This window comes from Myotis yumanensis, unplaced genomic scaffold, assembly GCF_028538775.1.
Source record: "Myotis yumanensis isolate MYYU_CA2020_CCGP unplaced genomic scaffold, mMyoYum1.0.hap1 SCAF_6, whole genome shotgun sequence".
NCBI classification, from domain to species: domain Eukaryota; kingdom Metazoa; phylum Chordata; class Mammalia; order Chiroptera; family Vespertilionidae; genus Myotis; species Myotis yumanensis.
This window is the reverse complement of record NW_027223757.1, coordinates 9,865,332-9,891,803: the sequence shown is the minus strand read 5'-3', so window position 1 is coordinate 9,891,803 and position 26,472 is coordinate 9,865,332. Positions and strand designations below refer to the sequence as shown.

The window sequence follows — 26,472 nt, the reverse complement described above, 5'->3', positions numbered from 1 at the left end:
GAGGGTCCCCACTGGGGGGGGCTTGACCAGCCTGCAAACAGCCATCAGCCCCTCACCCAGGCTGGCCAGGCACCCCAGTGGGGACCCCAACCCTGAAGGGAGTGTGACCAGCTGCAAACAGCCATCAGCCCCTCACCCAGGCTGGCCAGGCACCCAGCGGGACCCCCACCCTGATCCGGGACACCCCTCAGGGCAAACCAGCCGGCCCCCACCCATGCACCAGGCCTCTATCCTATATAATAAAAGGGTAATATGCAAACTGACCCTAACAGCAAAACAACTGGGAATGACTGGTCACTATGACACACACTGACCACCAGGGGGCAGACGCTCAGTGCAGGAGATGCTCCCTGGTGGTCAGTGCGCTCACATGGGAAGCTCTGCTCAGCCACAAGCCAGGTTGATGGCTGCCAGTACAGTGGTGGTGGTGAGAGCCTCTCCTGCCTCCTCAGCAGTGCTAAGGATGTCCGACTGCAGCTTAGGCCTGCTCCCCGCTGGCAAGTGGACATCCCCCGAGGGCTGCCGGGCTGCCAGAGGGATGTCTGACTGCCAGCTTGGGCCCGATCCTCCAGGGAGCGGGCCTAAGCCAGCAGATGGACATCCTCCGAGGGGTCCCAGACTGCAAGAGGGCATAAGCTGGGCTGAGGGACCCCCCGAGTGCACAAATTTTTGTGCACCGGGCCTCTAGTAGAATAAATAATAGCAGACAATGTAGATCTTAAAGTCACCCAGTTGGTCACACTATTTTCTGTCCTTCCTCACTAAGTTGCTAGAAATCACCAGTTCTGACTCCAAATGATGACAGGGTCTTATTTCATCCATTCAGCATAAGCTTGTAGATAGACTGGTGAGAACAATGTAGAAGGCTACATGGCCAACTGGAGTGGACAGGCTTTGCAGTCAGTAGATCCCTATCCTGCCTTTTCTCCTTACCAGTGAGAGGGACCACAGCAAGGCACTCAGGCTTCTTGAGGCTCTGTTTTCTATGTTTGGGATGATACAATAAGTTTTTTGGTTTTTTTTTACAAGTAATCATAAATAGAAATCTTATTTAAAATGTTATACCATTAACTTGTATTTCATTTAACTTTTACTTACATCATCAACTGTTAATTATGCTTCGTATCCTGAGTGAATGAGTTTCATTAGAATACAGTGAACAGCATAGGCTTAGAAGTATCTACATGCCTATAGTGCAGCCTCTCTTATGTAGGCAGAATAAAGTGAGGCAAGGTTGTATATAGATACATGTTTTTTCATTTAAAATGCATAGTGAAATGAAGGATCTTTAAAGATCTCCCAGGAAATGGAGGGAAGGTACCATAACACAGGCAGAAAGACACACTGGGCTTGGTTCATGTTTCAATTGGCTACTTGTGTAAAAATGTTCCGGAATTTTCAGTTTTCCATTGGGACCCAAGGAACTAGAGCCAGTCTTACCACCTAGAAGAAAGAGCAGCCATGGAGGTGGAAGATGCTATACTTACAAGTGCATATAAAGACAGTTTTCCAAACTAAGTAACAGCGACTGTATTACAACATTTGTAGTAAGTGAAAGAAATCAGGCAATGCTAAAGTAAAACAAATTGCTTACAGCTTTAAAAAATTGCCTTTATTCAGAATCATATGGTTTTTTTAAAAAAAATCTTACCATTATGAAAGTTTAAAAAAATATAGCACTCCGTGCAATGAAATACTACATTTAATTATTCAAACACTTAAGGCAGGTTTCTCACAGTTTACATGTGAGAATTAGCATGATCCAAATTCTAATATCCATTTCTCATATCTTTCAATGTCTGCAGCAGATACTGACTTAGAAACCTTTTTTAAAGCCATTTCAAAATCCTCCATAGTTGTGGGCATGTGCATTTCTTCTCTTGAAAGATTTCGGATTTCTTCTGGGGTCAAACCTTCAATACGCCTTCTCATTGCCATCAAGGATGCATCCCTAGGTTTTAAATTTTTTTTAAAAAAGTGATATTTTGATTGAATGAAAACCTATTAGCTAGAAAAATATATTTTATACATGTCCAGGAAGGTGGTTTCTCCTCGTATTTCATGCCTTTTTTTTTTTTAAGGAGAACTTTGGATTCAAGCACCACTTTCACCAAATTTTATTCTTAATAGCAGCCACCATTTATGAAAAGGGATGGCAACATATGGCTACTTTTGCACACTATCACTAATCCTCACAAGAGCCCTATCTGAAAGGCTCACTTTTGAGAGGACGAGACTAAATCAAGCACCTTGCTAAATCATCTGAGTTAATACTTGGACTAGAATAAAATTCATGAATAAGCCAGATTAGAGGGGCAGTCTTTTCTCTTTTTTACTGCTATTCCTGTCACATTTAGGACATTTTCACTGAAAATGAGATTATACTCTACTTGGGTATGCCAAGTTAATTTATTTCACAATTCTATTTCCTTCATGACAGTATACTAAACAACTGCACCAACATCATTTTAATCCAAGACAATTACAGATTTTCTATTTTACACTCATCGCTGTAACATAAGCTTCTTGAACTTGTAGTTTTCAAATGAACTGTAGACTTGATCTGTAAGATACACCGGTATCTTACTAGCACCTGCTAACACTAACTAAATACCAGAACTTGTGTCTTTGACTGTAGACTATAAAGTGTGTCTTTTTCTTAACTTGGCATAAAAACGTCATAAGTTTAGACCCACAAAAACCTATGCTTCCAAAATAATTCATACCTGCACACGTTGGTAATGTCCGCACCTGAATAACCTTCCATGTTTTCTGCTATACGTGCAAGGTCAACATCATCAGCCAATTCCAGCTCACGGAGACTTATTCGTAATAGCTCCTCCCTGCCTTTTGCTAATGGTAGGAACAAATTTAAAAATATAAGTCTTCAACATAAACATAGTGTATTATTTTTCCTCAAGTCCACTTTGTATGATAAGTTGTTTACCAATTCTTAGAGCTCATTTGCTTAAAAATTTAAGAGCTATTCCTCACTGAATTTTACATTTCCTAATATCAAGGCTTTCGGGCTCTAGCCCTTTGCGGTCGTATTAAATTTGGACATGGGTGTCCTGCTGGTCGGAATTAATTTTTAATTCTTTTTTGGAACTACGTCACTACTAGGAGAATCACTACAAACGTTATCACTTTCTACGTCAGAGTCAGTATTCAAGGGGCCAAAATAAAACTTTTCATCGTTACTTTCAGATGCGTAGTACACTTCTTTCGGTAACTTTCTTTTTGCCATTTTGGAGTATTATTTTGAAATATCTTAACAAGCGAGAATGTCTAATTACAGTTAAACGTAATTTGTAAAGCTTTATTTGAAATTCTGCGAAGTATCTCCGAAGCTTGTCCATTTCTTCACTCTCAAAAGGCGACTGACTCGCCACGGTGTTTTGCATGGCGAGTGTGGAACGACCGCGTTTGTTTATATTGAGTTTCGATATCTCCGATTTGTCGGGGCAATGTTTTGGTTCGTGACAAGGTCGTTTAGACACTTAAGAGCTTTCAGAGAAATTATGAACTGATACATGAACGAATAGAGTTAAGATTCGTACGGTTCCTTGCTGTGGTGGCTGAGAGCAGACATACGACTGGAACAGTAAAAAAGCTTTGGTGGCTGAGAGTAGACAAACGACCGCAAAGGGCTAGATATAGCCACACCAGTTAATATAAGGGAAAACATGCCACATTTGTCTCTTGAAAGTTAATAACAAATTTGAAAATTTCTAAGAAAAACTAAGTTAACATGAGCTTTCTGACAAGATTCACATGAAGATACCTGATGGTAATGGAATATAGATTCTTTTTTCAAGACGTCGTCTTAAAGCCTCATCAATATCCCAGGGAAAATTAGTAGCTGCCAGAACCATAACCATTTTGGAAGGGTCATCATTTTCAGAAGCACCTCCAACACCTAAAAGAAGGGTAAGGGGAGAGTAAAATTATACTCAGATATATAAAATAAAGCTCAACTACTTAAAGATCATCAAATATTTAGCACAAAGTTACAAGGTAGTATAATGGTCAAGCCTCTTTAAAACTTCTAAAACAAACTGGTACATACGTAAACTTTGGTCCAAGAAAAATAAGTTCTTGTAGTATGCAAACAATAAGGCTCAAAACAGACTCAATCAAAAGACCAGCTCAACTACATACCTATTTTTTTTAAATTCTAAAAGCATACATACCCCTCTCAGGCAAATTTATCTGCATTTATTTCAATTGCATGGCTAAAAATAAGAGAACAGCATATATGCCAAAGGGTGCCTGTGAAGAGCCATCATTTCTGGCATGACTCCACTGTCAGTGTACCAATTTAATGCTGTCAAACTCCAGCCCCCTTTAGTCATGGGAGTTGTGTAGGCTAGCACCACCAGCAGAGCTTAGTCAATTCCCGCATATACACATGCCTACCATCCATTTGAACCAGCAGCTCGGCTTTCACCCTCCTGCTTGCTTCGTGCTCTTCAGAAGTCCCTCTGCGACTACAAATGGAGTCAATCTCATCAATAAATATGGTGGCTGGAGAATAAAATCGAGCCTAAAGAAAGAAACCATGCAACACCAGGTTTTTATTTCATTTAAAAGTAATTTATAGTTTATCAACCACAAAACAGCTGAGGAGTCTGCCACACTGTGTATCTTTCCCTCTTGTCCTAATATTGGGGGAGAGGATAAAATTGGAACAGCTAAACCATAGTTTCTAATACAGACTTACTTACTAAAATATCATATGGCAAATTTTTTTACCATTCAATACTATAATGATACATACTTATGAATGATATAAATTCAGGATTAACCTGTGTACTACAAAAATATTAATAACTGGTGGGAAAACACAGATACTGGTTAAGGGTTCTAAAGTTCTAGAAAAAGAATTGGTTAAAGAGAATCATTATCTTAAGTAAAATTACATAGATTCCCTCTAAGAAATTCTAAATGCCATTTTTCATTTGACAAGTACTTTTTAAAATCCTCTTAAGTAGTGAAATAGAAGAGTAAATTTATATGGCCCAAGTTTTTTTGTTTGAGATAAAAATTCATATAAAATTTACCATTTAAACGACTTTAAATTGTACAATTTAGTATATTCGCTATCTTGTGTAACAATCCCACTATCAAATACCAGGATAGTTTCACGCCCCCAAAAAACAGCCCTATTTTCCTTTCCCCAACTCGCAACCACTAATTTGTTTTCTGTCTCTACACTATTGAATTGCCTATTCTGGACATTTCTAATAAATGGGATCATACAATATGTGGTCTTTTGTGTCTGGCTTCTTTCACGTTGCATAATGTTTTCGGTGTTCATCGGTAGTTGGACATTCCCCGAGGGGGTCCCAGACTGGAGAGGGTGCAGGCCAGGCTGAGGGACACTCCCCCCGCCCCCCCTACACACACACCCCGCTACTGGCCCCGCATGAATTTCCTGCACCGGGCCTCTAGTTTCTAATAAATGCGATCATACAATTTGTGGTCTTTTGTATCTGGCTTCTTTCACATAGCATAATGTTTTCAATGTTCATCTATACTGTAGCATGTACAGTACTTCATTCTGTCTTATGGCTGAATAACACTTCCCAAGTTTGTGTACCTTAAATGCATTTCTTCCTCAAACCACAGAACAGGAAAGACTAATCCATTAAATAACAGATCTAGTCAAGTATTAATCTAGTAAATAGCTATGTAAGACTCAACAGTATCACTCTTAAGAAGTCTAAAGAAATTTATTACAGTAAAGTTTATTGTTAATCATTTTTAAAATTAAATATCCAAATTTATAGAATCACAGCACAAGAAAGAACTAAATGATAACAGAAGTTTCTCAAAACAGAGCTAGAGTGAATAAACATCAAGTTAAAGTTTTTTTAAAAAATAAAAATCCAGCCTGGCCAGCATGGCTCAGTGGTTGAGCATTGACCCATGCACCAAGAGGTCGCAGTTTGATTCCTGGTCAGGGCATATGCCCAGGTTGTGGGCTGGATCCCCTGTAGGGGTCGTGCAGGAGACAACTGATAGATGCTTCTCTCTCATTGATGTTTCTATCTCTCCCTCTCCCTCCTTCCTCCCTCTCTAAAAATCAATAAAAACATATTTTTTAAGTCTATAATTAATACCTTTAAAAAATAATAAGCTGTTGGAGAGGGCTTCATAAACCTTATTATAAAAAATAATGCGCACTAGCGGGTTTGGCTCCGTGGCTAGAACCTGTGGACTGTGGACTGAAAGGTCCCGGGTTCTATTCCAGTCAAGGGTACATGCCGGAGTTGCTAGCTCAGGTCTCAGTGGGAGACATGCAGGAGGCAGCTGATCAATTATTCTCTCATCATTGTTATTTCTATTTCTCTCTCCCTCTCCACTTCTCTCTGAAATCAATAAAAATATACTTTAAAAAAGAAAAAATAATGCAATTTAGCACTTTGTCAAAGGCTTCCCCCTATAGAAAAAAATGGTCCGTTTTCTTGAATATAAACCCTACATTAGAAAATATATCAAATAATTCATAAAAAGCAACAGCTAATATCTATGAGCCCTTAAATGTCAGGCTCTGTATTAAGCAATGTATGTGTATTAGCTTATTTCACCCACTAAACATTACAGGGGTATGTCCTCTATTATTGGCCTCTTCTTATAGATGAAGTAACTGAGGATGAGGAAAGGAATTTGCCCACAGTTAGCCAGCTAGGAAAGTGACAGTGGTGGGATCTGAACCCATGCCATCTGACTCTAACGACCCCCACATTTAGTCATTCACTCTTTGTAACTTACATTTTTAAAGGCCTGGTTCTTCTGAAATACTGGCAATATAATTTCCCACTCCCCTCCCACCCTCTCCGCCCCAGAAGCTAAAAGAAAACTAATTTTCCATAATGATCTCAGAGGTTCATTAGATTCCTACTGTGGTATGGGCTATTAGTAAGCCATTGAGAACTTCTTAGAATTTGCATCCTGCCTAATAAATGTTCAAAATTGAAAGAAAAATGAAACAGGAATTGAAAACAGAAGAAGCCTTTATAAGAAAATAACCTGAAATTATGAGGATGTTTGTTTGCTGTTTTGTTTTATTCTGAGCCTAGGAAGGAAGATCTGGTATGATATTAGCATGGTCCAAGGTTCTGTCCACCAAAAGTAAGAATGCAAGTCTTTGTCACTATCTACAAATAAGAATGTGTCCTCATACTTACAACAGCACCACTTCTTAAATTCGGCAAGATTGAAATAATCAGTAAAGCTTAGCAAAGTCTATTGAATTCAACCCAGAAGTTGTTAAGTTACATTTCCCCTACTGATAATAGATTAGTGGGAGTGGAAGAACATAAAAGAAACTCAAAGTATGGAGCAAAGAATTTAAGCCAAAGATTGGGTCCTTAAACTTGGGATATTTGGTATAGCTCATAGATTGGAGGTGATCTAAGTTCCACAAGTACTTATGATTTTCAACTTTTTGCATTAACATACTGCATTTACCATGTTATAACTAAGCTTACTGATTTTTTAAAAAAAATTTCAAATTCCTATAGCAGATTAGTAAGGCAGATCCCATAATGTGAGCATGCTCTTAAGCTAACAGAGGTGGCTTTTCCTCCAGAGGAAAGGGGACAAAGAGCAACTCAAGTTATTCATATCAGTAAAGGATTCCAGCTTCAGGGGCATAGGAATCATACTCTGGGCACAATGTCATTCTTCCTAGCTATTCTACACACTGGAGATAGTGACAACTCACTTTCTCCCCTTTCAGAGGTAAAGAATCAGAGCTGTCTCAAACATTCACCATTTCAAACAGAAGACGAACAAGCTTCTCAGACTCTCCTCTGTATTTAGAAGTCAGTGTTGATGAAGAGACATTGAAGAATGTTGTCTTGCATTCTGTAGCTACTGCTTTAGCAAGGAGGGTCTTTCCCGTGCCAGGTGGGCCAACCATCAGCACTCCCTGTTGGGAATGTAATAGCATAAATGAAGGATTTATCTGCCATTGTTCTACTTCACTAGAATTCCATTACTAAGGATCACTTTTCAACCAACTTACACATATTAAGACAAAAGACAAATAGAAAGGTAAACAGAAGTATACTTTATCACAAATTTACTTTGTCCATTACAAAAGTATAATAACAGCATTATTTAAAATATGTAACTCAGAACTGAGAAAAAATAAAATCAATATTATAATACTGATATTACAATATCATATCCTACCACAGATATTATTATAGTATCTGGATATATTTTCTGCTAGTCTTTTTGCTCAAATAAATTAGTTATTTTTTACATATTTATACTCAAAGAATGTTTATAATTTTCATCTTGCTTATCATTTAACATTTAAAGACTTAAAATTGCCCAGCCGGCCTGGCTCAGTGGTTGAACGTCGACCTATGAACCAGGAGGTCACTGGTTCAATTCCCGGTGAGGGCACATGCCCAGGTTGCAGGCTGGATCCCCAGTGTGGGGTGTGCAGGAAGCAGCCAATCAATGATTCTCTCTCATCATTGATATTTCTTTCTCTCCCTCTCCCTTCCTCTCTGAAATCAATAAAAATAAATAGGTAGATAAATAAATAATAAAGACTTAAAATTAGTAAGTGCTTAGCTATTAGCATATTTTCCAAATCTAAGAGTTTTTTGACAGTCTCTTTTCAGATCAACCCATGACCTTAAAAAGTCCTTATTAGATATAGATATGTCTTATTTCTTAAGAAAAATATCTTCAATAGATGTAAATATGTCTTAATTTCTTAAGAATAGGATGCAAGTTTGCAACATGACATATAAAATGGAGTGCTTTTGCATTAGGCAACTTGTTCACATTTGCAAATACAAGCTCATTCTAAATCTGCCATGTGTCCAACTATCCAAGATCATGTTGTACTCATTTATTATTCTGGGAACCTAGAAATAGCTTTTGGTCTAAACAAAATTCTGAATAACACAACATACTTTTTTTAATTTAAATTTTCTTTACCTACTCTACTACTTTCTCTCCTCACTTCACCTAAAACAGATAAATATTGACTTTCTTTAGCGATGTACTGGCCATTCACTTTGACTATGCCATAATAAACTTACTTTCCACGGTCTCCTGATGCCCTTAAAGAATTCTGGCATCCACATTGGTAACACCACGGCTTCCTTAAGCAACTTTTTAGCCTCTACCAAATCAGCAATATCATCCCTGAAACAGAAGATATTTTATAAACCACCTTTTAGAGTATATATTTAACTCTATGGAGTCATTCTTGAGAATCCCTGGAAGCACACGATTTAACATTGCTGACAGAATGCTCTCCTTTGGCTCTAGCGAACTAAGACACTGTGATGAGGCCCTGCCAACCAATCCACATAAAGAGCACAATCTGTACTTTCAGTTTTTGTCAGTGATGATTCTCAGCTTGGCGAATGAGAACACATGTCGACAGGCCCACTCAAGTATTATTATGCCATCTCATTTTAAATTCTTGCTCTGATTGATGCTCATTCCATAAATTTCATGATTTAAAAACAATGAGCCCGTTTAAAAAAAAACATAAATAAAAAGGGCATAAAGCAGAGACAGGTTGCAATACTGCTGCTTTGCCCCCAACCCTATTAAGAGGTAGACACCAAGGATAAAGGGTATCATAGAAATTGCTATGAAGTTGCAACCACAAAATTACCACCACCACCACCACCACCACCACTACTCCACACATAGTATTTCTTATAATATGTTTTTATTGATTTTAGAGAGGAAGGGAGAGGGAGAGATAGAAACATCAATGATGAGAATCATCAATTGGCTGCCTCCTGCAATGCCCCCTACTGGGGATCCAGCCTGCAACCCGGGCATGTGCCCCGACCAGGAATTGAACAGTGACTTCCTGGTTTATGGGTCGAGGCTCAACCATTGAGCCACACCAGCCGGGCCACACATGATATTTTGAATGAAATTTCTGTGATCTTATTTCCATTCTGTAATTAAGATTTTTCATCTAATAAAAAATTATTTTATTATTTATTTTATTAAAAAGTCTCAGATAAAAACTTGGTACAGCCTGAACTGGAGTTTTTCATTATATATAATACTCTCATTGCATGGACTCTGGTTTTATTCCCAAGGACTGATCTTTAGTGCATGCCCACATCTGCTCCATTTTCTATCCCAAAAAGCAACAACAGCACACCCAATTATTATAACTTACCATCGAACATTGGGATTCTGAGAAATTATATCTCTTTCCAAAGCTTCTACTAAGTCCTTATCATATCCAGTACTATCAAATTTATTGGTTTCTGGTTCTGTAACTGCGGCAGGTGATTTGTTCTACATCGGGACAAAAAAACAAGAGCTTTTGATTGACTCAAAAATTGTATTTTGTTTCTGTGAGTCAGAAAAAAAAATTGGAGTCAAGTGATATTTTTTAAAAAGCTAATATAATAGTACAAGTAATAGGGCAGGATCAAAGACTAGAAGTCATCCTTCTACATCAGAGTTTCATCCTCAATATTTAATTTTTATATAAAAAGTATGACAATGGTGTTAAAAACAAAAAGATTATGCACATGAACTGATGAGAATAAAAAAATTAATACTGAGATTAACTGTGGTCACTAGTGAACATTAGATATATGTGATACTCGTCTCAAAGATTCAGAGGAGATAAGGTTAAAGACAAATGGATTATTCAACTAAGACTATGGTTCAATCTTCTACCAGTCCTCACTAATGTTTCTTAAATATCCCCTTTCACTATTCCCACCCACCCTCCAAAAGAGACATCTCAGTCCTTAGGTGAGATCTGCTCCCATCCTGTGATGTCAGTCATTAAGGCCATAGATCCAAAATATATACTAAAGTATCCCAGGGCACGATGGCAAACTCATAGGGCACTGAAAGATAATTAAAACAAAAATGTTTAAATTGTTGACAGTATTACAGATGCCCCCATTTGATATTTTAAATTTTTGAGGGAAGCATGGCAACATCTGTTTAACACTGGATGAACTATCAACTCTAAGCAGTTCAGTTTCTACATGAAGACTACGACATTCCTTTCAGAAATGCCATATTTTAGAAAGCCAGGTTTTTGGCTATAGCTGTGATAAGCGATATAATGGGAAAAATCGATGTGGAAGAGAAATAAGAATGTCCACTCTGCCTCCAAAGTCTGAGAAATCTACAGTGTCCAATAGGTGTTGATAGGACATAAACAAAGTTCTTTGAACCTAGCTTCCTCGTAAATAGTAGGTATTCTTTTTGTCCTAGGAGTGCTGTGAAAAAAAATTATTGAGACACTCATGAATTTTATGGACCAAAAAATTTATGAAGCTCTGCATTAGTGTAAATAATCATTTACTCGATCTGGTACTAGGATCATTATCCCATCTCCATAACATTTCATTGCCCATAACATGATGATTCGTCAATGGTGCTGTCTACAGTCAACATTAATGTCTAGACTTTATCCATATTTATGCTATTAACAGTCTTACACTAGATGACTAAATAAGTCTGTTTCACAATTTACAGACTATTCAGTATCCAATACTAACATAAAAGGTAAAGGGAAGGCATTGTTTAACATTTAAAGAGGAGGTTATCTTTTCTCCTAAGTATTTATGAACTTGTTATTCACTCAGATATTATCTACTAAGAATCTGTTCTGTGCTAGCAGCTGTGGGGGTAGAAAGAAGACACTGTCCTTGACTATTGGAAAAGTACACTGTAAGCCCAGGAAGATACATATGGAAGACACTTTCTAGTTCTCACTTTCTTTTCTCCCACAGAACACAGTGCTGAGGAAATGTTTGTAGCCAAAGCAAAACAGATTTAAGCTAGGCAGAAAGGAGAAACAATTCCATAATAGGTCAGGAAAGAGAAGGTATGGAATTTAAAATTTTGACATTTTTAATAGGATTTTATTGATTTCGCTGAACTAGTACAATTCTCTTTAAGTATACACCTATGCAATAACTTGCTCTAAATTAACATACTAACAGCTACTAGGAGGTAAAAGCAAGCAGCAGAGAGATTTTTTAAAATGTAGACTCCTTTTTGATGCTCAAAATGAAGTTGAAGATGGACCAATTAACCAGGATATAAGTCCCTGGGTTTAAAACCAATTATTTTAAAAGCTGGCAAAATTATAAATGCAAAATCCAAATCCACTGTCTCAATTAAAAGAGTTAATTAATCTGGAGAGTGCCTGGAAGCTCTCTGTTCCTTCCCTCATTCCTCGCCCTATGCATCTCTTCCGTCCAGCTGCTCCTGAGCAGTATCCTTTGTTGTTGTTTTTTTGTGTGTGTTTTTTTTTTTTTTTTTTGCTAAAAGTATTACAAAGGGTATTACATAAGTGCCCTTTTTATCCCCCCCCACCCTTGACAAACCCCTGCCCTCCCTTACCCCCCAGTGTCTTATGTCCATTACTTATGCTTATATAGATGCATACAAGTCCTTCGGTTGATCTCTTACTCCCCTCCCTCCTGTCCCCCAACCCTCCCTGGCCTTCCCACTGCAGTTTGACAATCAGTTTGAGGCAGCTCTGCCTCTGTATTTATTATTGTTCAAAAGTTTGTAATGGTCTTTATTATCCATGAATGAGTGAGATCATGTGGTGTTTTTCCTTCATTGACTGGCTTATTTCACTTAGCATAATGCTCTCCAGTTCCATCCATGCTGTTGCAAATGGTATGAGTTCCTTCTTTTTTATAGCAGCATAGTATTCCATCGTGTAGATGTACCACAGTTTTCTAATCCATTCATCTACTGATGGGCACTTAGGCTGTTTCCAGATCTTAGCTATGGTGAATTGTGCTGCTATGAACATAGGGGCGCATATATCCTTTCTAATTGGTGTTTCTGGTTCCTTGGGATATATTCCTAGAAGTGGGATCACAGGGTCAAATGGGAGTTCCATTTCCAATTTTTTGAGGAAACTCCATACTGTCTTCCATAGTGGCTGCACCAGTCTGCATTCCCACCAGCAGTGCACAAGTGTTCCTTTTTCTCCACATCCTCTCCAGCACTTGTCCTTTGTTGATTTGTTGATGATGGCCATTCTGACAGGTGTGAGATGGTACCTCATTGTTGTTTTGATTTGCATCTCTCAGATGATTAGTGACTTTGAGCATGTTTTCATATGTGTCTTAGCTTTCTGAATGTCCTCTTTTGAGAGGTGTCTATTAAGGGCCTAATCTCCAAAATTTATAGGGAACTCATACAACTTAACAAAAAGAAGATAAACAATCCAATCAAAAAATGGGCAAAGGAGCTAAGTATCCTTTGTAATAAACCAGCAATCAATAAGTGAACTGTTTTCCTGAGTTCTGTGAGCTCTCTAGTGAATTATCAGGCCCAAGGAGAGAGCTGCCATAGTCTGGCAGTTTTAATGACTAAAAATTATTAAAATCTGTACAGACTTCATTTTTAAAGTTAAAACATAACTTTTTCATTTATGAAAATCAGTAACATTTACCTTTTCCTCTCTTCCTTTATTCTGTTCTTTCTTTTCCCGGCAACGCACAGCTTTCCCTCTGTCATTTTGAAGATTGTGTGCAGATGGACGGTGAACTCTGACAGTTGTACTTGGACGGTTACTGTGTGCTTTAGGGTCACTGTTTTGAGAAGATTGGCGTTTTCTAGGACCTGGTGAGGGTCTAATCAAGCACAACATCATTAAAATCATAATCAACCCCTGGAGTTGGTCCAAATAGAGATGAACACAAATAGTGTTTAAGAGTCCATGAACTAAAGAAGCCACGGCAATAACTGCATACAAGACAGGAGTGAATAAACTCCCCCCGCCCCCACAAAAGGCATGTCTTTCTTAAAAGGTCTCTACTTACCTTCGTTCAACAGGTACAGGCAAGGACCAGACTTCTCCCTCAGACGCTGGAAGCTCATGTTGTGCAGCTTTCAATGGAGAGCTGTCTAATTTAAAGCTCTCTAGTGTCTTCATGATGTCCTTTACATGTTTAGCTTCCACATTTATTTCCTGCCACACCTGATGGTTTCAAAGGAAAATATAGCTATTTAAATTTTTATAACTGATAAATCACTGTCAAGATTAAACTAGTGCCTTTTATTAGAGATGTTAGAAAACTCCATTTTTGCCCTGGCCGGTGTAGCTCAGTTGGTTTGAGCATCATTCAGTACACCAGAAAGTGATGGGTTTGATTGCCAGTCAGGGCACATACCCAGTTTGCAGGTTTGATATCCGGTCAGGACACATGCAGAGGCGGTCGATCGATGTTTCTCTCTCTCTCTCCCTCCCACCCTTCCTCTCTCTAAATATCAATTTTAAAAAAAGAAACCTCCATTTTGACATCAAATATTCAATAAATCACACCAAGATATTGTTAAGATTTTAATAATGGTTCATTAATTCTTTGTTTTCAATTGCAAAATTAATTCTGATAAAATGAATTAAATATTCTGGCTAATTAAGCCATGTTACTGACTTATGGTTCTTATTCAAATTACGTAACAAATTAAAAAGTTAGATGTAACTTTAAAGTTTGATAAAATAATATTTTTGTAAGCTGCGCTTTGATGGGTTTTTAAATGCTATTTGACAATTTTTAAATGCTGATTAGAATCCACTAATTTCATAACTCACTAGTGGATTGCAATTTGGCTTCAGAAGATAAATGGCTCGATTCACATACAACCAAGATGTTTTTGTTTTTTTAAAATATTTTTTAAATACATTTTATTGGTTTTTTACAGAGAGGAAGGGAGAAGGATAGAGAGTTAGAAACACCGATCAGCTGCCTCCTGCACACTCCCACTGGGTATGTGCCTGCAACCAAGGTACATGCCCTTGACCGGAATCGAACCTGGGACTCTTGAGTCCGCAGGCCGATGGTCTATCCACTGAGCCAAACCAGTCAGGGCCCCAAGATGTTTTTTAAAAGCGATCTTGACTCAATTTAAAAACTATGCATATATATATATGAAACATTGAAATGAAGTTGGTAATGTTTTGTCTTAAACCTAAATGACTTAAGTATCTTTACAAAAACGCTTACACTTTTAAAGTAAAATTCTCTGGCCTAAGAACAAAAGGTCTTACAAGTCTTTCAGTGACAAGCAAAACTCCTTATGAAATACTTTCCCCTTCCAGTAACGTCAGAGATATGCAGAAGCAGATTTAGGAAAAGAGGTTACATTTTAAAAAGTAGGATATTTTCTCTTTTAAAGAAATTAAGGACAAATATGGAATACTATAAAAAAAAGCAATTCAGTAGAATACTATTCTACCTAGAAGACCAGCTCAAAAAGACTTAATTTCTGTAACATTTCTTTCCTCTGTGACATAGTTGAACCTTATTATAAATGCCACCTTCAACTGTACCTATAAGTTCTACAGTTTCCACCTGTGAATTTCTAGTGGTCTTCAGTGACTAATGTTCCTCAAATGGAATTCAAATATGGTCTGTTTTATCCTGTTCTATAGAAAATATGACATCCATGAGATTCAGGTATCATCTGCAGTCTCGAAAATGGCTTAATAAAGTCAACTCTAATTTTACCAGATAAAAACGTATCTATGAAAAAAATTGAAAACCATTACTTAAAAAAATATTAGATTCCAACAATTAAAATAATTAAATAGAGCTTATAATACTGATGATGGTGAATATAGACTATTACTAATATAATAAATCAAGTTTCAAGTAACATTATATACAAATCCATGTAACAAATGATGCACTCTCAATGTGTAACTACAAAAAGCACTGATAACTGAGTACTTAACCATTTAAAAGATACATAAGTCATGATTCTCACCTGTTGCCATTTCTGCTGGAGGTATGTATCTTTGACTGAGTATAGATACTTGTTCATTTGGTCAAGAACTCCCTGATAATAGACCATCGCAGAGTCATAGTTTCCCAGCAATGCATATTCACGAGCCAATTTTACATTCTCACTAATCATAAGAAGACTCATGCTCACATGTAAGCTAAACAAGAAAAGAAGAAACATTTCATATTATATGTCTCTTAAAAATAAGTACTACGAAGAATTTTTTAAAAGTATACTTTCTAGGGCTCCCTCCAGAAGCTCACAAGCACATACATACTGCACTTTCCACCTCTATACATTTGCTCATGCTATTTTCTTTTTTTTTTTTAATATATTTTATTGATTTTTTTTTTTTTTTTACAGAGAGGAAGGTAGAGAGATAGAGAGTTAGAAACATCGATGAGAGAGAAATATCAATCAGCTGCCTCCTGCACATCTCCTACGGGGGATGTGCCCACAACCCAGGTACATGCCCCTGACCGGAATCGAACCTGGGACCTTTCAGTCCACAGGCCGATGCTCTATCCACTGAGCCAAACCGGTTTCGGCTGCTCATGCTATTTTCAATCCTTCAAAGAAATTCCTTAGTTCCCAAAGCCAAACGCTACCTATGTGTCAAAGCCCAGGTGAGATGGCAGTTGTCCCTGTATATCTACCTCTGAAATTCTCCGTTCAACATAAACTCTCCCCCTCCTAAAGTCCCCTGGCACTTTATTGGGAGATTCATCTCAAGACACTTGTCTACTTTGAATTATAGTTACTGATATGTCTATTCTCTACTAGACCAAGTTATTTGGGAGTAGGATTAGCATCTGGAAGGTGTGAGGCTGTATCCTCAGTATATGGCAAATAAGTATTATTGAATATCTACAGAACAAATGAAGAATGTTAGTTTTTGGAAGGCAATGTATGCGAGCCACATGCGGCTCTTTGGCCCCTTGAGTGTGGCTCTTCCACAAAATACCACGTGCATACCTCCTGCCAAATATGAAATGATAGTCTTTCTGGTGGGGAGAGAAGCCACAAACATGTATCAGAAAAAGCAAGAACTTTGTCTCTTTCAATGTGAATTATCTGCTAGAATAAAATTTATTAGAGGTCTATAAATGTTCTACAGTGCGATTGAGACTATTAAGTTAACTTTAGGGAACGTTGTAGAGTGAAAGAAGATGTAGTGTCGAGGACTGAGAAAGGTATGTTGAGATGGTTTGGACATATAGAGAGGATGAACGAAAGGATAGACGAAACAAGTATAGAAGATGAGTGTGGATGGGAGAGTTGGAAGGGATTGACCTCAGCGAACGTACCTCAATCAGATTGAGGACGTTTTTAGCAAAGGCCAGCTTAGGAGTACCCTAATTAAGTTAATAACAATGTACCTACCTAAAAAATTTGGCTCTCAAAAGAAATTTCCATCGTTGTACTGTTGATATTTGGCTCTGTTGACTGAGTTTGCCGACCACTGTACTAGTAGAACAGCAGAAAGCATGTGTGTTTTGAAGTTAGAAAAATGTTGGTTCCAATTCTAATTCTGCCACCTTGGTCAAATCAGTGGTTGAGCATTGACCCATGAACCAGGAGGTCATGGTTCAATTCCTGGTCTGGAACATGCCCGGGTTGCCAGCTCAATCCCCAGTGTGGGGTGTGCAGGAGGCAGCCAATCAATGATTCTCTCTCATCATTGATGTTTCTCTTTCTCTCTCCCTCTCACTTCTTCTCTGAAATAAATTAAAAAATGTTTTTTAAAGAAGCAAGATTAATGGGAAATGTTGGTAGGTGGAAGAGCTGAAAACCAGCAATGCCATAATAGAGAAGAAGGGGGTGGGTTCTATGCTCCTTAGGACAGAGATTAGAGTGAGATGGGATCACAACAACCCCAGGGAGAAGTAGGGATGTCAAAATCACAGCAACTACCTCAGGCTTCTATTTTCTGCCAGTCTGATAGTTCTTATTCTTTAAACAATTGTTGTTCCTTTACCCAGTTAGACCTGATTAATACATGTCATGTATTATGTATTAGGATATGTATTAGGAACTTCAAACTCAAACATCTTTAATCTCAGCTATTGGGTTCAATTCCTATATACAAGGCAAGACAGACACCAAAATAACTGCTGGCCCCCTTCCTGAAAACCAATCCTAGAAGAATAACAGTTACTTCACAGAAGGTTGATGAGTCCCAGAATTAAACATAAAATTCTGAAAAACAACTGAACTGACAGATGGTGATGGGGTCTTTGTGTGTGGGAGGTCCAAGGCAGCCCACAGGTAAACGGCCAGGTGAGAGTTTTTTAGCTGCGCCCTTTCTGATTTCCGCTGTCCTGGCCAATCCTTGCTCACCTTTGCAAATGCAAGCCCAGCACCCTTTTCTTTTTTTCTTAGTGCCTAGAAAAGGAAATTTTAATAAAAGACCTCCCCCTTTTTCCGTTACCGGTTTGGCTCAGTGGATAGAACGTCGGCCTGTGGACTGAAGGGTCCCAGGTTCGATTCCGGTCAAGGGCATGTACCTTGGTTGTGAGCACATCCCCAGTAGGGGGTGTGCAGGAGGCAGCTAATCGATGTTTCTCTCTCATTGATGTTACTAACTCTCTATCCCTCTCCCTTCCTCTCTGTAAAAAAATCAATAAAATATATTTTAAAAAAAACAAAAAAAAAACCTCCAGGCCCAGAGAGATTTTTTTTTATGGGCAGGCTTTTACCTACCTTCTAAATAGAAAAGAAGGTAATTCCAATCACATAAAAGTTGATCCATAAAAAAAAAGAGAAAAACTGACTAACTCTTTTTTCTGAGGCTGGGATCACCTCAATTTCAAAATTTCAAAACTGAGTAAGAATACAAAGCCCATTTCAATTATGTATGAAGAAGTAGTAATCTATATATACCAAAAGGCTAATATGCAGTGTCCCCTCGGGAGTTCGATTGCTTGCTATGACATGCATTGACCACCAGGGGGTGGCACGGAACAAAGGAAGGCCCCAGTTGGCAGCCAGAAGGCCCTGATCAGCCCTGATCGCTGGCCAGGCCTAGGGACCCTACCTGTGCATGAATTTCATGCACCAGGCCTCTAGTCCTAAATAAAATGTTAGCTAACAGTGTCAACTAACTCTATTTCTCTCCCTCCTTTCCTTCCTCCCTCTCTTTCTCTTCCTCCCCTTCCCCTTCTCCATGATCAGGAAGATTTATCACAGGAATGCAAGAAAAATTTAAGATCAGAAAATCCATCCTTACAATTCCTCTCACTAATGGACAAAGGGACTTCACACAAGAATGGGTAGAGAGCATTAAGGACAATTCATAGAAGGGAAAACTCAAGCTGGCTAAGAAGTACAGATACTAGTAACAGATGAATGCAAATAAGAACAAGAAGACACCCCTTTTACATTTACCAGATTTAAAATAATAATAATAATAATAAATCCAATAATATTAAGTATTTCCAAGGATTTGGGGGCGAGGGAACCTGCACATATAATTTGTGGGTATAAACTGGTACAGTCATTTTGGAGAGCAATCTGGCAGTACTAAGGGGAATCATGTATGCATACATCCGATGGCCCTGCAAACCCACTCTTCTGTAAATATCACAGAGAGAAAGTCTCACACAGATCCAGTAAGGGACTTGTTTGGGGATGTTAATGACATTAACTGTTTGGGAAATCAAGGAGTTGAAGGCAATCTACCTAGGGAAATGAATACAAAGAGTGGTGGATACATACAATGGAATACCACATAGCAGATGGAAGCAAATTTTACAAATAGCATCATGGATAGTTCATCAAAATACAAGGTTGGGCAGAAAAAAAATCTTAGACATAGACCAAGATGTAAATTCTAATACATTTTGTAAATTTAACATAAGCTATATTTGCCCTGGCCAGGTGGCTCAGTTGGTTGAAGAGTTGTCCCGAAAACCAAAGGGTTGCGGGTTCAATTCCCAGTCAGGGCACATACCTGGGTTGAGAGTTTAATCCCCGGTCAGAGTGTGTATGGGAGGCAGCCCAGCGATATTTCTTTTTTCACATTGATATTTCTCTTTCTCTCCCCCCCTTCCTCTCTCTCTAAAATAAAAAATCCTCCAGTGAGGATTTTAAAAAACGCTGTATTTACTTATATGTGCTATATAAAACACTTTTTTAAAGACTACATACACACCTGAGAATATATATATCAAGTATATTGAAGTGTCTGTGGAGGATAAGATAGGGAAATATGAGTGGAGAAAGAAGATGAAGAACAGGAAAGAAACAAAAAATAAATACAACAAAAGAAGAGCCTTCTATCCATTGATAATCACAGAGAGCCTCTGAAATGGTTCTTAAGGACCTGTCTCCCAGTATCCATACCCATGTGTACTCACCTCCCCTTGAATGAGCTTATAAAAAACAGAACATGCAAAATAACAGAATGTCATTTCTGAGATTAGACTGTGACTTCCGTTTTCTTCACTGTCTCTTGCTGGAACACTCTAAGGGAAACCAGTTACCTTGCTGAGAGCTGCCCAGTGCAGAGGCTCTACATGGCAAAGAACTGGAGGAGGGCCCCAGGCCATCAGCCAGTGAGGAATTGAGGGCCTCATTCCAGTAGCCCAGAGGAACTGAATCCTGCCAAGTACTACGTGCCGTGCAGGGAGCCTGGAAACGGATCCTCCCTGTTGAGCTTTGAGATGACTACAGCCCAGATACCTTGATTACAGCTCATGAATGACTCTATATCAGAAGTACCCAGCTAAGCCATGCCCAGAACCTGACCAAAGAAACCATGAGTAATAAATGTCTGTTGTTTTAAATCACTAGGTTTAGGGTAATTTGCTATACAGCTATGAAATGAGTTCTATAAGTAACTCAAGACTGGGCATCTGAGATCCAAAAGAAAAAGAAAAAAAAAAATTCCCATGACCTAAATAACAACTCTGTGGATCACTTAGGTAATATTCTACCTTAATAAAAGCTCCATGACCAGTGATCACAGCTTTCTGTTACCTCTGCTTGGCACACAGCAGATACTCAATTAATCTTTAAATGAATGAACAGTGCCAAGTTTTTGTCTTAACTATTAAAATTTCTTACCCTTGTCCAGCTCTTTATCCTCAGCACTTGCATTCCTTGACCCTCAAATCAGCCCTACCAGCGCTGTGATTGCCTCTGCCCTGAAACTACATGCCCGACAGTGACACCTGGTCTCGGTAGCATAGAGGCCAGCTGCACAGATCTGGATGAGCTTGTATATCAGGCTTCTCATGCCTTTCCCCCGTCCCTCCCTCTTTCCCTTAATAGACTTTCTCCTGATCTTTCTTCCCGTTCCCCATTTAAAATAATAAAAATCTAAATTAAGTTGTTACTAATATATGTGTGGTCCTTTTTTTTTTTTTTTTTAAGGGCCATGAGGCAATGGCCTAAAACACACAAATGCACTCCAGGCCTTCTTTGAAGGTTCTCTGTGTTGTGAATATTTCCCTCTAGTCAGATAAAATTCCTTAGGAGCCAATGAATTGACTCTTTCTCACAAACAAAAAAGTAAAGTCAATCCAAGGCCACATTAACAAATGACCTGAAAAATTCTTGGTTATCAAAGTAACGACATGTTTACTGAAAATAGTATCAAAATATCCTTAGCTGACTAAATGTTAAACAAAAATAATTCTCCCAGTTCTTTTAGTAGTCTCTGAACCAAAGACATTATTCTTCTCAAATAAATGTCAGCCCTGTAAATGTAAGATTCTCCAAGTTTCAAGAATATATCCTTATCATTACTAAATTACACTCAGGAGGACAGAAACTGGGTCTAACGAGCACAATAACTGGTAATATATAAAGAAATTAATATATTTCAAGAAAAGCCTATAGACCAAAATTTAACCACCATGAACAGTAAACACTTACCTACTGGTTCAATTAATTAAAAACACTTATAAAAATGAGATTGTCCAGCCCTACCTGGTTTGGCTCAGTTAATAGAGCGTCAGCCTGCAGACTGAAAGGTCCCAGGTTCAATTCCAGTCAAGGGCATACGCCCAGGTTGCAGGCTCAATCCCCAGTGGGGGGGCGTGCAGGAAGCAGCCGATCAATGATTCTCTCTCCTCATTGATGGTTCTATCTCTCTCTCTCCCTTCCTCTCTGAAATCAATAAAAAAAAGTTTTAAGAAAATGAGATTGTCCAAAAATTGAGACTCTTGATTTACAGAGGTTATTAAAGAAAAAAATAACCTTAAGTGCTTTACCTCACAGCAAGCTTTTCCTTTATATAAGTCTATGAGAACCACCCTTTTTCTTACATGACTTGAGTATTTATGCTTCAGCTAATGGCTAAACTCATTTTTTAAAACTAAGTACGATACCCCATAAAATTTTAATTCAAGTAATAAAGTCAAATTTTTAAAAATTAAATACTCACTATAAAATTTCTAGCAAACTTAATTCTGATGTGGTACAGTGTCTCCACAAAGAGACTTAAAGTGTCTTTTTCTCCTCTAGGATTAGGGAAAAGAAGTGATCAAAGACACTGAAAAACAGGCAATAGATCCAAATATTTGAATTCAAAGATTTCTCTTCCAAAACAATAAACTCAGGGCCTTCCCTATTTCACATCTAAAAAGGATACCTTAATAATAAAGATCAGAGCAGAAATAAATGACATAGAGACTAAAAAAAAAAAAAAAGCAATATAAAAGATCAATAAAAAGTATACCTTATTCACTTCATCTTTAAAGGAATCTTAGACAGGGCTCCACTTATACTGCAGTTTTTACCATAATGTGCATAGGTTATTCAAAAAATATTTAAAGAGCACCTACTGAGTTACAAGGAATTTAACTGAAGACAAAAATAAGATGGAATGAGACTCTGAAATCCTTGCAGTTTAGTGAAAGGGGTATCATTTTATTTATTCTAGGTATATTTTCCCTTGCTTAGCACAGATTAAAAAATCAGCATCAATGTTAAAAATATCTGCAAAACTGATGCCCTAAAATAAAAACAGACAAAGTTCAATAATGTATATTCCTAAGGCATTTCAGTAAACCAAATGTATGTAACTTTAAAAGTGACAATACAATGTTAAGCAATTTTCAGTATGCTCATGTCTAGAATATTAAAGCAACAATAATGCTAATTGACAGTCAGTCACTGATGATTATGAATAAGCAATAAATGAGCAACCCATGACCAATTATAGCATGACACCCATTTTTCTTACTCTTATAATCATCATATGATAAATACCCAAGAAGCACAAGCAAGTTCTTTGTATAAAAAACAGCAATGAAAAACAACCTGCTCAGAAAAAAATACATACATTAAATGTATGTATTTTTTTACATTTACCTTGAACAATGCAAAAATAAGTGAACATGAGTTAAATGTAATTTAAAAGCCACATCAATAAACACTACAAGCATAATCTACTTATATCAACACTGACCATTTTGATCTGATACATTATATTTGTTTGTTAATCCTCACCAGGAGGATTTTTTTCAAAGAGAGTTAAAGGGAGCGAGGGAGAGAGGGAAGGAGGGAGGGAGGGAAGGAGGAACATCTATATGAGAGACACACATCCAGTGGTTGCCTCCTGCATGCCCCCTAACTGGGTCCCAGAATTGAAATGATACACTATCTTTTTAACCAGTCAAGAAGCTAAGAAAAAAAAAAGCAGCAGCAGCAAACATTGTTGCACACAGAAATTCAACAGTTAATACAGTAAATTCTACCAGATTCTCTAATCCTGGGGACCTGTCAGAATTGTGATACCAGGTTCGAAACGAGACGCAGAAACCACTGCAGACTCCCCAGCATGCCTAGTGCTGAATCTTTAAAAGGTGGAGGCTTCTTGAATAACCACGGCCATCGAGGAACTCGGTGTCGCTTCTCATCGCCTAGGACTGTGGGGAAGTTGACGGGCACTGCCTTTTGCTTGGAGCCATAGCAGGGGGCCACCAGTTACTAGGATCAATACAAGAAAAAGCATGTCGCCGCTCTTTCCGTGGGTGAGAACTCTCTGATTTCGCGGAGACAGGGCTGCGTTGACACCTGCAGGCATGACGGTCACCGAGAGCCTTTCCTGACACCTTCGTGTTCCGGCCTCGTTACCGTGTGGCAGCCCGGGGTCTACGGCACATTCCCAAACACTCGGGAAGGTTTCCGGCAGCGACCACAGGCCCGATTTCAAAGAGGGAGACGTGCACACGTCTTTCAAGAGAGCCGGGTGTAATACTGTGCTGCTGGAACTCAGTAACTGACATAAAATTGACACTTGGCAGTTCAAAGAGAAAATTACCGGAGGTCCCACCGTGAGCTTATCCACCGTGAGGCACTTACAGATCCACGTTTACCTCGAACTCCGACGTCACATACGATACTATATGAACCAAATGTTTCGAGGGGTAACATTTTTAAAAGATGCCAACTCTAAACAAAAAGGGCCGTGAACTTCCCCGGCCCCGGGATAAACTAAACAAGCAACAACATCCGCAACCACGTCACACCAACCTATCGGGAGTTCTTCTAGGGTGGGGACTGCGGGGACGGGAGCGGGGACGGATGCGGGAGCGGACCCGTCAACAAGAGAACAGAAACATGTCCTCCTGGCCAGAAACTTCTCTAATGGCACCGGTCTGGAGACGGGGTCCTCGGGAGCCCCCCGAGTCCCTGCTGGACGGGAGGGATCAGGTGAGGGGACCGTCACCGAAGCCACAGGTGTCAACGACAATAGCAAGGACCTCAGACCTCCGCGCAGACCAGGGCTGGCTCCCAGCAGGATGCGCAGCGGCCTCGCACTCAGGCCCCGAGGTCCCTCACCGACTCTGCCACCGGGGCCGGGGGTCCCCAGAGCCCCGGGCGAGCCAACACTCACCTGTGGAGGCCGAGGCTCCTCGGAAACCGCCCACCGACAGGTGGAGGGGCAGGGTGGAGCGGGGCTCCGGGCGAGGAACGAGGGCCCTGGCCAGCCCCAACCCCCCGGCTCGGTGCTCACCGTCCCAGCAGTGCCGGGTCCAACCGCCGCCAGCCCCCTGCGAAGCTTCAGCTCACCAAGAATTTGAAGGCAAACTCGCCAGGGTCACTTCCGGTGCCGGAGGTGGCCTCGGCGACTTCGGCGCACGCGGGGCGACGCCCCGGGAGCGAGGACGCCGGGCGGCGTGCGCGCGCCGGGCGCGGAATGGGCGTGGCCGACGGAGGCGGGGAACGGGGGCGGGATGCGCCTGCGCAGTTCTCGTCACCGCCTCCAGGCGGGGTTGGGATGACTGTTGGGATAGTAATGGCTTAAGTACCACGTCGCGTACCTCACTTTTCCGAAGTATTTGCTCATGTTTCCTTCCATTTGATTTTCACCATATTCCTCAGAAAGTAAGAAGTCAAAGTGTCTGTTTTTCGGGTGTCAAAGGTCATACAACTCGTTTATGACAAATTCTGTTTTAGAACCAAATGCTCAGAATTTGGCTGGGGCGCTTGTCACGGCATAACATGGATAACATAGGGAGTGGGTAAACAAATATTCGGACACGCTGCTGGCGGAATTTTATTCTCGTGATTTTTTTGGTCCGCGTTTTTAAATTATGATAGTTCACGATTTACAAATACTCACTGGACAGAACTGTGCTTCCTCCGATTTGTCTCCTGTTAAGATAGGTTTTCCTTTAGGAGTGCATGGAAATTAAAAGTCTAATTTTAGCCCTAGCTGGTTTGGCTCATTGGATAGAGTGTTGGCCTGCGGACTGAAGGGTCCCAGGTTCAATTCCGGTCAAGGGCACATGCCTGGGTTGCGGGCTCCATCCCCTGTAGGGGACGTTCAGGAGGCGGCTGATCAATGATTCTCTCTCATCATTGATGTTTCCATCCCTCTCCCTTCCTCTCTGAAATCAATACAAATATATATTTTTTAAAAGTCTAATTTTAAAGCATTCCGGCAATTTAACAGACTTAAAGGTGATTCAGTCTGCCAATATTTATTGAGCAATTACTATGTGCCAGACACTGTTGTAGGAACGGGTATATAGTAGTCAACAAAATGCTGTACCTTGTGTTTAAAGTCTTATAAAATTCTCAACTAAGTAGAAAATAATAGTTTTTCTATGGTGGATATGACCTCTATTGTGAGGCGAACGTGATAACCACTACACTACGGAAACATGACCTCTATTGTAATGGAGCACAATACACTATAATTAATATACCTTTTTGAAATAAAAAGCATTTCAGGGAGGTACAAATGAGGGTATCAATCAAGTTAGTAACAAACAATGGGGAAGAAGATGATAAACTAGAGAAAAATGTACAAGATAAAAATAGCTGAATTTCATGATTGATTGCATGGGAGATAGTCAAAGTACAAAATGACCTCCTTAAATTGATTTGCAAATTAAACACTAATACATATTATACACTCAGTTAGGGTGAGGTTCAGCCGCGGTAAGAAATGGGTATATTGTTTGTCTTTTTCTCTAACATTCTACAGTTGAGATTAGGCTGGACAGACAGCTGTGATTCACACAATCTTGCAGGTAACTGGGTTCTATTCATTTTGTTGATCTACCACCACTAGGGTGTTTTCCTAGTTTTAATAGTCAACATCAAGTCCCAACTCTGTTCTTGTTCCATACTGTGGGAAGAGGGAAAGAACAAGTGGAGGGCAAGCAGTATCAACTTTAAATGTACAAAATAGAATTTGTACATATCATGCCCGCT

At 39.3% G+C, this 26,472-nt stretch overlaps 1 protein-coding gene across 4 annotated transcripts; it reads right to left on the bottom strand.

Annotated features, from left to right (window-relative positions):
* Nucleotides 1-1,596: 1,596 nt before the first annotated feature.
* KATNA1 (katanin catalytic subunit A1) lies at nucleotides 1,597-24,897 on the bottom strand. Of its 4 annotated transcripts, none has more exons than XM_070417484.1 (11): nucleotides 24,820-24,897; nucleotides 15,778-15,952; nucleotides 13,830-13,987; nucleotides 13,460-13,640; nucleotides 10,187-10,308; nucleotides 9,075-9,180; nucleotides 7,781-7,939; nucleotides 4,420-4,546; nucleotides 3,785-3,919; nucleotides 2,727-2,853; nucleotides 1,597-1,951 (listed from the first exon to the last, which is right to left on the bottom strand). In XM_070417484.1, exons 2-11 carry the CDS (start codon nucleotides 15,937-15,939, stop codon nucleotides 1,753-1,755), a joined length of 1,476 nt encoding a protein of 491 aa, XP_070273585.1. In that variant the 5' UTR covers nucleotides 15,940-15,952; nucleotides 24,820-24,897; the 3' UTR covers nucleotides 1,597-1,752. The 4 variants fall into 4 exon arrangements, with proteins under 4 accessions (XP_070273585.1, XP_070273581.1, XP_070273584.1 ...); XM_070417480.1 differs by having other exon boundaries at nucleotides 24,644-24,890; XM_070417483.1 differs by having other exon boundaries at nucleotides 24,764-24,890.
* Nucleotides 24,898-26,472: the final 1,575 nt, after the last annotated feature.